Below are 15018 nucleotides of genomic sequence, written 5' to 3' on the forward strand. Positions count from 1 at the left end.
AGTCTTTTTAAGGACACCAGAAGATCGTTAGCGTACAGGAAGGACCAGAATTTCTACGTCGAGGAAAATAAGCATCACAAATCATCACGAATCCAAGAGAACATATTGATAATGCATCAGTTTGTTTTTTAAAGCGGAGGCGAGCCCGCAGCGCCAATAACGAGTGTTTAAATGAGTATACGGCATGTTGTTTTTGCAAAGCCAGCCAGCTCTTGTGCAGTGACGCAGACTGCCAGCACCTCTCCGCTGGGACCACCACACACTCACAAATACACCTTAAGTGAAGCACACACCCACACCGACACACACCACACCCAGCACAGCCATACACAAATTTACTTCATACCCTACAGAGAGTTGTAGACCTGCAGCCCTCCTGCTTCTATTTATGGTCAGAGAAACTAGGCCGAGAGTCCAATTTAACAGCAGAGAGGGAAACTCAGAGTTATAAGGAGCAGAGAAAGATGGCGGCTACATCAGATCAGTCAGGACTGGGTTGGTTGGTAAAGCATATGTTTCCTTTGTTTATTATAAATGTGTGTGTTCCCCTTTCCCCTGGTTTCACTGTGAGTAAGCCTGAGTGAGAAGGAGCCAGTGGATGGAAGTCGTTGACTGTGGCCGGCGTGTGAACCGCTCTGCTGATGTGGCCCATCCTTCTACTGCGTTCCTGCAAAGAGGGTGATTCCTTTTCATGTGTCACCCCCCCCCCATCAGTATAAATAGTCTGGGAAGGAGAACAGCGACGAGTGAGGACAAAATGTCTGTTTTCTGGCTCCTCTTGTAACCAAATGTTGGATTTGAGCGTGTGAGACAGAGAGACTCAGAAGAAACAGCCTGGGAGACAGCAGCAGAGCGCAGAGGTAGGCCAAGATGCAGAGCGGCTCAGACTGCTGCAGAGGAGAAAGCTGACCACAAATATGCCCGACTGTGGCCGGCGGGCTCCTGACCGACTGCTCTCCTCCCTCGCCATGTGGCCGCACTGGGCGGAGGAGCAGTTTTTCCATTCCACTTCCTTTGCCTGCCACACAGAGAGGAAACGTGATGCAGATGTCTGGGAAACCGTCTATAGAGCTGCACGGGAAGCTTCAGAGGATTCCCCAATAAAATCGACAGAGAGTGTGCGAGTGCACGCTACACACTCGCGCTTCCCGCGGCAGCAAGTCGAGCACGAAATGTAAACCAAAGTCACATGTGCTGCACGCTGTGCGAGAAAGTCGGATTTTGATGAGCAGTGTCTGTATGGAGCAGTGTTTACACCACCAATGTGATGATGGCAGTGAAATTTACATCCTGCTGCTCATTTCTATTCCACTGATTACTGGTTGTGGCAGTGCACCAGCAAAAGTCCAATACAGAACACAGCTACATGTACACTAAATGCAATTAATGCACACTGTGCATAATGAAATGGCTCTGTGGATGCAGTGTGTTCACAAAGACAGCGTACGCAGCCTAATCGTTCACTGAGACAAAGAAGGAAACGTCAAAGAGTGTCGACGTTTCCTGCCACGCTAGCAGCTGATCGTCATGAAATGATTCTACACTTTATCTTTTCATAAGTGAAGGAGATAACGCAGCTGATGCTACCATTGTACACTGTAAGAGCTGCCATAATTCACATCATTTTCCCCTGACAGCACGATAACCTCTGAATCCTTGTCATACACGCATGACGAAAATCAAACATATAATTTTTTAATGATGAATGTTTGCACAAAGATGAACAGACCTCCTTCCACTGTCACATCCGAGACAGCTTTCACTCTGTGCCAGCCAAACTGGGGCCAAACTGGGGGAAATCAAATTAAACTCCTGCAGGCTCGCCAGCTTTACCACTTTGATTAATAAAGATTTTTTTCCTCCGAATTTTCCGTCACTAATCAAAAGCTTGAATTCAGCTGAAGGGTTGCGGTGCATTAGTCCCAGCCGGTACGTGCTAAATATTTGATGGCAGTGGAGAGGACGCACAGCGAAGCATCAGGGAAGCAGGATAAACATATAGCTCATCAATAATACATCCAGAGGCCAGACCACTTGTTTGTATGAGATGATGCATTTGTTGTATTGGGAAGAGATGCAGTGAAGCGAAGCAGAGGTATTTGAGATTAAATGAGACTGTAAGACTGCCGGGGGACCTCCATGAGCTGCACCAGCGCTCTCTCAGGAATACTGGGCAGCAGCTGAGCCTTGAACAGGGATCTATGTGGATATTTGAGGAGCAACGCTGGCCTGAGATCATTAATAGAGCCCAGACTGTGTTGGATTTGACAGCAAAAGCAGTGAGATGCACAGGAAACATCTGGAGGCTGAATTTATAGAGAACCCCACGAAGGTCCTGAGTATACCAGTACTTCAAGCAAGATGTGGGTCTGCAAGCAGCTTTGCAACCCTCCATCTTCCCTTAATCATGGTCCTGAGTTCATGTTTGGGTCTGATGTCCTTGCCTCCAACTTTCCATGTGTCTACACAGCAAAATCGGAAGCTGTCTTCAATATTCACACACAGAAGTGGAACAAGCAAATCCCCTTTACAAGAATTTATACAATAATGCCAGCAGGTTTAGAAGCAGGAAAAGCTAATATTCACCAAGCAGCGCTACATACCGCATGTCAGGCTGCTGACATCATATCGACAAAGCTTTGCCATTCCTTCAACAACTAAAGAAGTGAATCCCAAACAGCACACGCCCCTTTTACCTGCTGGGTTTACTCTGTTATGCAAATGTGTGGTTATGTGAATGCACTTTATGAAACAGTAGCAAAACACCCAAAGGTGCATTGTTCTTTTAGCATTAGCCTGCACATCTGTGAGCCTCAGCGTGTGCATAAGCACATGTGTCCTGTCAGTAACCCCACTGCTTTACATAACAGTGAGGAGTTTGGATTAAAATCGTTGTGCAGTGTTTTTAATGAGATTTCATTTTTACTCTGCGGCCTTCTCTTCTGGTCTCTGTCTGTCTTTGTTGCAGAGGCTTACTTCATGACGTCCTTTTACACAAAGCGTTTTTAATTACTGGAACGTGAAACACAACCTCTAAAATGATCCTGATATCAATACTTAAAGAACAGAAGAAGAGAGTCATTTGAGTCATCTGCTTATTCTGACTCTCCCTTTGTTTAACCCCAGAGCGAGCGCTGGCGCATAACAATCAGATGACTGTGGGCTGGCTGCTTTTATTTCTTAAGCAGTGGGTCCACTCCAAAGTGACCTACAGCTAGAAGAGAAGAAAACTGGCTAAATTTTGTATTTTCAGCTCCATTTAGCATCAGATCAGTGCAGCGTGGCTATCTTCTCTCAGTGATCACAGCGCTCAGCTTCACAAAATGGAGAATTAAGGGCCAGCCCGGCACAGCTGATCCCATATGTGTGACACTCAAAGCACCATTTGGGATTTAATTCAGAAACAAAAAGGCTGTCATGATTTTTTAGCAGGCTGGTAAAAATCTGTAATAAATCAATCAATTTAAAGTGAGCGGTGATTTAACAAAAGATCACATTTGTGTTGAAAATGAGTACGCTGCCCTGAAAGTGAGAGGAATAAATCCAAAGTACAGACTCTTATTTCAGTAGAAACCTCTCATCAGCAGTAATGACGACTAAATGGATCTCAGGTTTCTCGCTCAGATGCATCATATCTACGACATGCAGTTTAGTTTCACGGCCGCTCAGCTGAGGTTCAGTATGACTGATGAAACAGGAAGCTTTGGAGTTTCTGCCCAACATCAGTCAGATAACTGCTCCATTTGGGCTAAAGCTAACAGGTGTGCCACTCTCGCCCACTTCAATGAGAATGTGCTTTACGGTAACGTGCTGCACTCTCAGTGATGCTACAGCGCCTCCGGCTGAATTCCCAACATCTCATTAACTCCCAGAGGGAAAACCAATCAGACACACAACAGCCTTTTTACTGCGACTCGGTCAAGGCGACCTCTCTGCCTCTCTGCACCCACCACTCCAAACCAATCCTACCAGTGTCACACAGCAACTCATCAACTCGTCCCAGTTTAGCTGAGAACGTGGCATCCATCTTTCATTATGTCCTCTGCTGTTTCACACCCTGACAGAAACCCAAACATGTCTTTGAATCTTGCTTGCTGGTTTCCAGTGGACTGTATTTTGACAATATTCATGTCAGTAAATTAAGAATATGACAAAGCTGAACTTTCTGCCTAATTTGTCAAACACAAGGTGAGTCTGAATTCTTCTCGGTGTGTGAAAACACCTCAAGGAACCCGTTCCTTTCAAACTACATCCACATACCAGGCCTGTTTCGTTAAAGAACAGCCCACATACCTACCGCACAGCAGCCTCGGGCCATGCACAGTTACCTGTCAATAAACTATACTAAGAAATATGCACGTAAAGCTTTGCAGTGCAGCTACTTTCATTAACAAGCTCCTGGAACAGCCTTTTCAAAACTAAACCTTCTTGTTTAAAAGAAAGCTCCACTGCATTTATGTCACAACGACCTGCTCTTAGCAAGACAGAAATACACGAATTCAACATTTTTAAGAGGTGTGATGTATTTATAAGTGGACCGCTAAACATTTACCCAGAGAACAAAAGGATGCTGTCGTACTCCAACCAGGCCAGCGAGCTGTAACCAACCACTCCAGAGTCAAACATCTAAACCTGTCATTGTCTCGTCACCCAGTGTCCTCAGAAGCTTTCAGAGCCGAATAGGAAACAACGTGACGATGGCCCGATGTTCACGTTAATATCTGCATGTGCGCGTATGTTTTGTTGTCTTGGAGCTCAAAACTCAAAGGAACTTGATCCTAATGTAGAAAAGAAACACTCGGCGCTGTTAGCGAGCCCACCTCTGACCCCGGGAATCAACGGAAACATCTCAAACTTTGACAGAGGTGAGCACCCTTATTCCAGAACAGTTCCCCCCATAAACGCAGTAATGAAAAATCTGCTGCAATCTCATCCAGGCCTGACACATGACACACATCCACAAAACAAAAAACATGTGAGGCAACACACACACACACACGACGTGCTAAAAACTGCATAATGCTTTTACCATTTAGTCTCATGTTCATGAAAGAAGCCTTTTTTAAATGTGCTGCTAAATAAACAGTCAAAGTCGTAGCAGCTGTGGGAGCTTCCAGGAGCTACGAGCTAATATTACTGTAGGTCTGCTTTCACAGCGAGCAGGTCAATATTAGACTCCAGTCGTCTGAACAGCAACATGTTAATGTGTGAGAGAAAATCCAATGTCGGCGTGTCACGGCGCAGTTTCATCACTTCTAACAGATTCCTTTTGTTCTGTTGATCAATGCCCATCATCTGTGAGCGTCATTTTCCAGTGACACCAAACAGACTGCGATGACTTCTATTTCCATTCCTTCACTGCATGTTTCGCCGGCCTCAGCCAAAGCACCGATCCCAGGGGAACGGTTGAATATGACCTTCACAACACAAACACTTTGCTTGGTTTGTGCTGCTGTGTTTCTCTCCCTTCGTGCTGTTATTTCTGAAGGAAAGGGAAACGTGAAGCTAGCGGTGAAAAGGTCGGTCATCTGACGAACTTTCAAAAAAAACATTGGTTCTGTGTGTTTTTTTGTATTTTTATGTATTAAACATTTGAATTTCAGCAGCTCGACCGTAAGCCTGCTATTCCCGAGACGGGGAATGCACGGGGTGAGGAAAGCAATTCATACAGGGACGAACTGTTTTCTGACAGCATCTCAAATAAGTACGCAACCCATCTCATATCTTTCCTCCCTCCTTCCTGTAATCCGTCCATCTGCGCACGAAGACAAATTTCAGCATTTCATCAGGTAAACACTCCTATCTCCTCAGATAATGACACAGGAAAGGAGGGGCACAATCTAAACTCTGAGGTTCAGTGCTGGGAAACAGTGCAACACAAACTGGGAGAAAGCTCACATTTCTGCTCATGGTGTCTTATTTTTTTCTTTCCCTCCTAAAAAACCCTGAACGTAGCAGATGATGTGTTTATCTCAGGGCTGTAATCGTAAAGCAAACCCTTTACACCAAAGAAACCACCTCCTCTTGGTCCCTGTGTCCACAAACACAAAGGGGAGGTCAGCAATCATCAGGCTACAGCTTGGATTCACATGTCAGAGGTTACATGAAGACTTCAGCAAGCACTGTTGGCTTTCACCAGTGGACTCATCAAACTACTGTAAGTTTAAAGATAAGTCGAGATAAAAATGAACTGTATGTAAAATCGTCCCCCAGATTGTTGATCCTATTAAAAACATTGTACGCGTTGAACTCGTGGCAGCAGAGTTAGTCCAGACCGTCATTAATAAACGTTTCTCAAATTAGCGATCAGCAATTGTTTTCCAGTTGTGACGTTAAGCGGCACCTTTATTAGAAAAATTACAATCTCAGCAAGTCTAAGTCACGCCGAAGTTAAAGATTGGTCAGTTTCCGTCTTTGTGACACTCGCAGTCAATCGGACACAAGGGTTCCTCCGGTCAGTGATTACGTTGGTCTGCAGTCGTACCAACTAAACTAAGCCCGTTATAAGAGCTGCGACAGCTTGACCCCACACCATTTCCTGCACCCTGTTCTCCCCACCTTCTTCCCACTTTGCTCTGTTCTTTCTGCTTTTCACTGTATAATAAAGGCCAAAAGGCAGAAAAACAAAAATTCAACATGCTACAACCACTATAGTTATTGCAGACAAAATGTGAAAGTGGAATAAAACTGCATTCATTTTCACAGCCATCGTGCACGATAAATGTGGTTGCAAAAACATTTCCAGTGATATAAACGTATGGGAAAAGGACCCTGGGACTTAACCAGAGTAAACACTTTGCTGATGAGTTTATGGTTCACAGTCATTTTAGGTCAGACTGAATAAACATTCAGACCATTTCTGTAAATTTTGCTGATTCTAAATTTCATAAAAGAGAATTATTCAGGATAACTGGCTCTCACTGGCTCTCACTTGGATATTTTCCTGTCCATTGATGGTGAAAACTCTCAAGGCTTCGAAATGTAACTTTACAAACAAATGGGTGACACCACAGCAGCTACATGTGCTTTACATTACATTACAAAAAGAGGCACAATGCAATATTGAAGCTAGCTAGCTGCGGCTTATCTATGGTGATGAAGCTACTAGTTTGTTAGCCAAGCTTTGTGTTGAAATACATCATTAACTTAGTGTATATTATATTTTTTAATTAGGTGCACCTTCTGTGCTGCTGTAAAAAGCATTGGTGCAAATACAGGTTAAAAAAATATCAGTTTAGAAATCCTGTTAGCAAAATGTGTAAAGATATGCTAATTAGCCCTCTGCACACATTGCTACCGCTAATTAGCTATATGGAGCTATTAATGCTCTCTAGCATGCTAGGCTGGTAAGAGCTATAACATTCAGGTAGCAAGTAACCTGTTAATAAACTGAAAACTGGTTAATTTAGTTTTTGCTTAATTTACTACTTTTATTTGTCTATACAGCCGTCCTGTTAGTGCTCTAGCATGGAGGAAAAAAACCTCCAGTTGTTTCTAGAGCGCCAACATTCACCGTCCCTTTCACCATATGCAGTATCGTTTCCTCATGCCACCTCCCTCACAATTTCTAAACCCTGGTTCTGCTACATAGGCAACACTGCATAAAAATATCCTCTCCAGAATGCAACATCCATAATGACCTCATAGCTGTGATGACAGATGCAGGGTGTCGAGTCGGGCTAATGCCAAAATAACAGCTTTATGGAGAGGAGGTGTGAAAGAGTTACCCAAAAGAGACCATGAAATAGTGGGTTCAGGGGGTCACGGGGTGGAAGTTTGTCTACTTGATGGTAAAATCTGGAATAGCCACATGAAAGGGCCTCCACAGGCCGAGGAGGAAGTTCTGTCTAATTCCATCGGTTACTATTACAGACGTCGGCTAAATCGGAGCCTAAAGAACACACAGACTGTTTTCTCACAGCACAGGGAATGGCACGCTAGGATATAGACGCAAAAAAAAAGATTAGTGGGATATCTGTGGGAAACCAGTCTGGAAAAGTCCACTCGGTATAGGAAGTCATGTAGCTGTTAAAGACGCCTACTTGAACATCTGTAGAACAGTATCAATATTTTGCTGTCAACAGTGAAATAAACTATGTCCAGGTTTTGTGGTGGAGTTTGACTTACAGTCAAAAATGTGCAGAAATGACGAAGCCTCGTTTCAAAGAGATTCGAATTGTTACAGTGCAGCTCTGTCTAATTCGAAACAGCTCAAGATCAGATGGAAAAAGCGTGGCGAGAAAGATGCGGCAACCCTATAAAGTAAATTACTAGAGGCCGTTCCATCTCTTTAATGCTTCTGCTATTGTTGGGCGACCTTTAATGCGATGCTATAAAACAACAGAGGGTGAAAATAGGGAGATGAGTGCAGGGTGCAGGGCGAGACAACCGACAGCTAAACTGAGACGCGGCTCACAAACTGCACAGTGAGGCGATGCTTCCTTATCCTGACATTTTCTGCTGCAGCGCTTCATGCTGCTGAGAACATCTGCTGTGTCATGTTTCTACTACAGGCTTAAAAAGACGTCACAGCGACAATGCGCACGGTTGCATCATTATCTACTTTGATATTAAGAATATTAATTTCTTCTCACATCTCTCTAACACACACAGACACCTACACTGTGTTCACTTCCCTTCTTTTCCAGACTCTGTAAAACTGGAAGTGGAGCTCTTTCTTGCATTTTCAGCAGAAAGAGCAGTTTAGGTCGTTGAAAATAGAAACATTCTTCCTGTCGCTGCTTAAAGTGAAGTGGTGAATGCAGAGTGCTGCCTCGGGCCCGTGTGGACGGTGTTAATAAGGAGGGCTGGACAAAGCTAACAGGAATTAATCTGCCTGGCCAGTCAGACTGGATAGATCGCTCCGTCTTTTTTACTGTCTAACAAAGAGACGGCCTTAAGAGGATTATTACCAAAGGGTCATCTGTGTCTAAATGCAAAATGCCAAAGGTTTCCGGGCTCAGATCTCGCACTTGTCCAATGGGATGCAACCCTGATTTGAAGTCTTGAAATGACAGCTTGACTTGAATCTTAATCTGTGGCTCTGCGACACTTCTGTCCTGCACAGATTAAGTTGTGGTCTTTACCGTGCAAACTGTGCCTTTGCGTGCACACGGGGGGCTTGCTACAGATAACACAAATCAGAGCTTAAATAATTAGCAAGCAAATAACTTAAAGTGCTGCATGTCTGCCTCACATATCCTCATATTCTTAGTAAAAAAAAACTCCTAATCCCGTCTTTATGATAAGCTGTCGAGGAGCTCGGACTGTCTGCTGAGGGACTACACAGGGACCAACACCAGGATTTAAGGTTTCAAAGCCACCTCAAATTAAATTCAATTAAATAGAGTAGCTGTGTAAATCTCAAAGCTCTTATGTGCTCTAAAAAGCAAATGGAATATAAGTGGCTGGGGGTTATATGACTGCCTCCAAAGGCCAGACTACCAGTGACCCAGCCAGAGCCTCGTAACTCATCCAGCTGCACCGGCCTCCACTCCAATCTTGTATCGTCGGGACTCGTTTTCCTCCACAGTGGTATTCTGAGATGCTGTGAGAAGTGAGGGATCGGCCTCCTCAGGACACCACTGAATGTCCCAGTCACTCCCAGTTTCTTCCCGGTCTGCATCACAGCCAGTCGTGGAAACAACAGCAGGCTTGTGAGGAAGCGCATCGGGTCGGGTCTGAACCATCGGCCTGAAAGCCCGACTCGCTGCACAGAGCCTGAGGCTGTCATTCACACCCTTCTTCTGTTCAGCACCCACTGAAACATAATCGTGCTCTCCTCGGGGTCTGTTTGCACTTGGATCTTGGCCCGTAAGTGTGTCTGACAAAAGCCAGATCTCTGTACGTTTGCCTATTCCACAATACAGAAATGTGGAAATTGGAGAAATCTGAACTGTTAGCAGCGCTTTGATGATCCTTAGCCAAACGCACCACATTACAACGCTGAAAAAGCATTTCAAGAGCACTTAAAAGGATGGAAAAGCTGAAGGGTTCATGGATAGGTTGCTCACATTACAGAACATTTAGTGTAAAATCAGTCGCAGCACAGAAATCTGTCATTTAAGTCAGACAGTATGACACTTCTCCAGTTACTCCAGCCCCACACTGAGATCTTTCGACGCGCAGCAGCTCGAGTCTCATATAATTGCTTTGTTCTCAAGCTGTTCCTCCTCACAAAGCGGTGGCATTAAACATTCAAGTGTTGTGTAAAACATATTGGCACTAAATCTATCAAACCCAGAACCTCGTGTAAAAGAACAGACACGCTGACGTCTCTCTGCGTCTGTGGTTCTTACAATCATCTTGGATAAGTCAAACCCAGAGTTTATGTGTGTGTGTGGTTCGATCTCGTACACGAGTGATTAACAGAAAGCGTCTCTGACACTGCTGCTGTGCCGCCTGCAATTTTCCCATCATTGTTGCACATCAGAATAGCGCCCGGTGTCTCGAACGGTCACCCTGTGTGTCTGTGACAATGCTTTAGTGATCCACACAAACGCACGCTACAGCAGTGTTGGTACAAAGACCTTTTGATGATGGTCGGGGGGACGGCATCGCTCTGGCTCAGTGCTGCCTGCACGCCGCTGCCTCTGCAGCGAGCAGCCCCTCCCTCTACAACTCTCTGCTCTCATTCAGCTCCTCTTGAAGTGGTGGAGAGAATCGTTTCTAAAGTGTGTGTGTGTGTGTGTGTGTGTGTGTGTGTGTGTGTGTGTGTGTGTGTGTGCTCCTCTGTGAGAGTGCGCTCGTGCTTGCTTAATTGACACTAAGATCTGGGAGCTGGGATGAGCTTTGGGTACCTGCTACTGAAGGGATTTGAAAGAGGAAAAGAAGCAGGAGAGAAGCAGACAGAGGGAGGGAGAAGAAGCCGATGGATGATGGGAAAGAAGGACTTGCTCGCGGAGCTGACACTTTATTTTAGTAAGATAAAATCGAATAAACGTTACCAATAACAGGCATCTCCAGTGATAATTATTAGATACATCACAGAGCTCTATGTAATCCCCCCCCATGTGCTGTGCTGCCAACAGATGCGCTGCTTCCACCTCCTTTTGCTACTGCAGCATCGCTCACACTCCAGCAGAGAGACAGAGGAGCAAAATGGCAGATTAGCTGATGCTGTATCAGTCGGGCCACATGGTCCTTATTCTGTGTGAGGGTCTGACTCACATGTTGCCCACGCATAATGCAAAACTGTCCGACAGCATTCAGGTGGCAAACGATGGGAAAGGACCCCACCCCCACCCCCCCACATGCTCTAAACACAGCCTCTCTCCAGCATGAGTTAGCCAAAGATGCTGCATCCACCACCCCTCCCTAGCACTATCATTCCCTTTCCTCCCTATTACCACTTTCTCCTCATCCCTCTCCACTCACTCCTCCACTTGCACAGCAAGCGCTCTGAGATCCTCGGCTTTGCAGAGGATTTTCTTCCCCGACTCTGCATGTGAAAACTGTCAATATCTGACATGGGATCATGATGGAAATGACAGAGACAGATAGGACCGCTCCGGAGCTCCTTATTAAAAGGTTTCCTCTGAACAAAACATAAGGAGGTTCATCTTGTAAGAGGGGGGTGCTGAGTCACCCATGACAGGGGATGAGGATGTGGCTTCTTGAGCTCTTTGTGCTCTTACTGGCTTGTGCTCCAAGATGCTAAGATTAGATATGCCACTGTGCATCAATACATTCTTGGTGTGGCTGTAGGCTGTGCGGCTAAAACCATCCTGTCTTGATGATCGGCCAGGCGCCCAAGGCTCTGTGGCTCTACAGTTGACAGACTGGCCCTAAAGCCTTGGGGATGATGACTGAATACACACTGTCCTGTTTGAATTGGCCCCTCCTTCTCTGTGCCAGGGGCTGCCAGCTGCTTTAGATATGATAGGGTTAAAAAAAAGTTAAGTGTCCCAAATATTTTCAGGTGGACGGTTAATGTGTGACCATATCAAGTAGTCAGCAGCAATAGAAAGCTGCCCTTTAACCAGGAAAAGCCTTCTACGCACAGAAGAGCCTTCTCTCCCATTCAGCACACTTCCCTCTATTCTCGTGCTGCAGCATTATATTTAACCCATTCAGTGCCGCCACCTGAGCGAGCAGCACGCTATAAAGATTCAGCTTTATGATGATAAAGCAGGCATGAGGAGAAATGTTGACCTGGTCTGATGTAACATTCAAACCGAGCTTTAAAGTAAATACAGAATCATTACTTCTTTTATTTAGAAGCTTTAACAAAACATAGTTAAAATATCTCGTTTTGTTTTAACGTCTAATATGCCAAACAGTTTATCAAGCTCCTTATCAGTTTCACATCACTACGGCCTTAATTTCCATCTGCGCTGCGTTTTAATGAAACGCGCTCTGGATCTCCGCTCAGAGCAGTGAGGAGCTGCGGACACGCAGACTAACAGGATTAGCAGCACATGGCCTCATCACGGCCTCACACCTCGAGCTGGACCCGGGCTATTAGCTGCTGGACTAAATCTCTCCAAGAACCAGCGATGCTTCGCAGTGACACACACTCACTCTCTTCCCTGCTTGTCTCCCAGGCTCTGACACATCAGCGACGTCGCGCTCGGTGCGTAAGCCTGTTGGGGCGGGCTCGGCCCGTGGACGGAAAGCCGATCGCCTTAATTGATCGATCCTCAATAATCTAGAGACCGCGAGGAGGGAGAAAAGCCGTTTAGGTCAAGTCTTTGTTGAGTGACAGAGAAGGCGTGTTTGATTTAATCACCGCTGGCAGGGACCAATCTATAGCAATGAAACACAGCACTGTGGTCTTAACAGATAGCCCACTGCGCTCGGGCATGCCCATTGTTCCGCCCGTCTCCGCTAAGGTAAGGCTGGTCGCTCCGCGAGAGTGGAGCAGCCCACGGACAATTAGCGCACAATCACTTCAGAGAAATACAGACCGGCGCTCTACTTTCTGTCAGATAAATGATAAAAACATGCTGTGATTTCAACGAAACAGAGTAGGCAGCTGTCTTACCGGCTACGGTGTATCTATCCATGTAATTGAGGACGTTCCCAAAACTGAGGATCCCGGCGGCGGCGGCCGGTGAGCGGCATTTCAGCAGCGCGGCGCGGAATTTCTGCCCCGGTCTGCAGGGGTGAAGGTCCGGGTTGGATTTCAGTCCGGGACTCATGCTGCCCGACAGCGTGCGCACCTCATCCGAGCTGCTGCAGCCTTCAATCTCGCATCCATCGCTCTCCACGCACATTTTCTGGCACGAAAGATCCAGCGCAGAAGAAGAAGGCAGGAGAGAGCGAGGGAGGCTACGGAGTAGGAGATAGTTGACGGGGACCGCACTCAGCGAGGCTCGGAGATTTCTGGTGGAATCAGTCGCAGTGGAAGTGTTGTCTTAATTGCTGAAGCGCAGGAGCAGCTCTTCTCGGAATCATAATTTCTCTGCCAGTGCGAACGGACAGCCTGTGCGCGCCTCACTTTTTATTTTTTTAAAGAGGAGGGAGATCTCCTCGTTACGCTCCGCCCCCCCCACCTCCCAGAAAACCTGCAGCGAGCGATGGAGCCGCACCTGACACTGTTATTTCTAAGAGAAGCTGGGAAGGATTTTATGTCTTTATTTATGTCTTTATTTCACCGCATGGATGAGAGAGCAAAACCAGGTTTCTATTTAAATGTGTCAGTTATTATTACTGAATAGTTATTGCTAATAAAAGTAGGTCAGCGAAGAATGTTGCACAGATATATTTCGGGCTCTACATAACCGCCCCGGTGTGCTATATGTGCATTCAATGGTCCTAAAATAAATGCGCATACTGATATTCCAGGTTTGTTTTTGTGTTTCTTGCTTGTATTTGTTTCTAACGTGTCAAAAAAAGATCGACTTAGTTCCGATCGCCATTAGCTGCCAGGTATTTGAGATATGTTCATGTACATAACAGCCACAGATATGGAAAGCTGCATGCTTACTGGAAGGAAAGAGGAAATGCATTCCGCGGTTGTGCTTGAGATCAGACTGATAATGATTAAGATTATGCACTATTATGATTAAGCACTGCTGCTTTTACTTCATTTCCAAGCTTTTCAATGCTGATTATGAATTAGGCAGCTATTATTTCATGTATCATTCATATCTTTATTATAACTATGTTGTGTATATCTGTTCTCTTTGCAGAAATCTACAGTGAGCACTGTGTGAGTGTTATGATTACATTTTCTGTGAATTAAATTATCAAGTGTCCAGACACATGTGTTCTATTTAAAGTGGTCACCAGACTCAGTGGTAACTGGTTACAGGGCTTCCCCCACCACAAACCCCGACTTCAGGCAGCAGATAGAATCCAGCATCACAGAAGGAAACCCCCGTGTGTCCGTGTTGTACACACATTAGACTGTTCTCCCTTTTCTATCAGTGGTTAGTGCAGGTGGAGTTTCATTGCTGAGGCAGGCAGGATGGAGAAATGAGAGTTTCAGGGAAGTCTTTGACCTTTTTTACATGACACTGCACGTCATCGAGCCTTATCCGGCTCGTTTGGTCAAATCTTAGACTAGAACTGTGTTTTTAGCTTGAAAATGAAGGAATAACACAGAAGGGAAAATATCTTTAAAATATCCTTTGAGCGATTTGCCGGCATGCCCGTCTGAGTCTGAGCTGCTTATCGTCCTAACTTTAATTAATTTAATGCCGTGCACACATTTGGGAGATGTTTGCTTAAAAGATAAACCAAGAAGTTTCGACAGATCCTGGATGACACTGAAAATAAATGATTATCATATCTGCAATGAAGAAATCCACAACAGCAATTTATTTCGTCGCTGGCATTTATATGGTATCTTCCTAGTCTGACTGCTGAAAGCACTTTAGATGATAAGCCACACTCACCTGTGCACATATATATTCACTGTATATAGTAGTTAAGTGCTTTGTCTACTTTGCATCCCTGCCTTCAGGCACCAGGCGAGTCACCAATCATAGCATGGCTGTATTAGCAGTGTGGGTGGAAGATAAAGTAGAGGAACCTGGAGCGTGGTGCTAATGACGGCTCTGTAATCTGTAA

At 45.3% G+C, this 15018-nt stretch overlaps 1 protein-coding gene across 3 annotated transcripts in view; it reads right to left on the reverse strand.

The window, feature by feature from the left end:
• spns2 (SPNS lysolipid transporter 2, sphingosine-1-phosphate) overlaps positions 1 to 13413 on the reverse strand; it is a 57078-nt gene extending 43665 nt beyond the window's left edge. For all 3 annotated transcript variants that reach the window (XM_085364235.1, XM_085364237.1, XM_085364236.1), the window contains exon 1: positions 12986 to 13413. In XM_085364235.1, the coding sequence (XP_085220361.1) occupies positions 12986 to 13217 (232 nt within the window). In that variant the 5' untranslated portion in view covers positions 13218 to 13413. The remainder of the gene's footprint in view (positions 1 to 12985) is intronic.
• Positions 13414 to 15018: the final 1605 nt, after the last annotated feature.

The sequence above is a fragment of the Diplotaxodon limnothrissa genome, linkage group LG10 (assembly GCF_057381915.1).
Source record: "Diplotaxodon limnothrissa isolate DT_005_m linkage group LG10, D_limnothrissa_male_GT1.1, whole genome shotgun sequence".
Classification (NCBI taxonomy): domain Eukaryota; kingdom Metazoa; phylum Chordata; class Actinopteri; order Cichliformes; family Cichlidae; genus Diplotaxodon; species Diplotaxodon limnothrissa.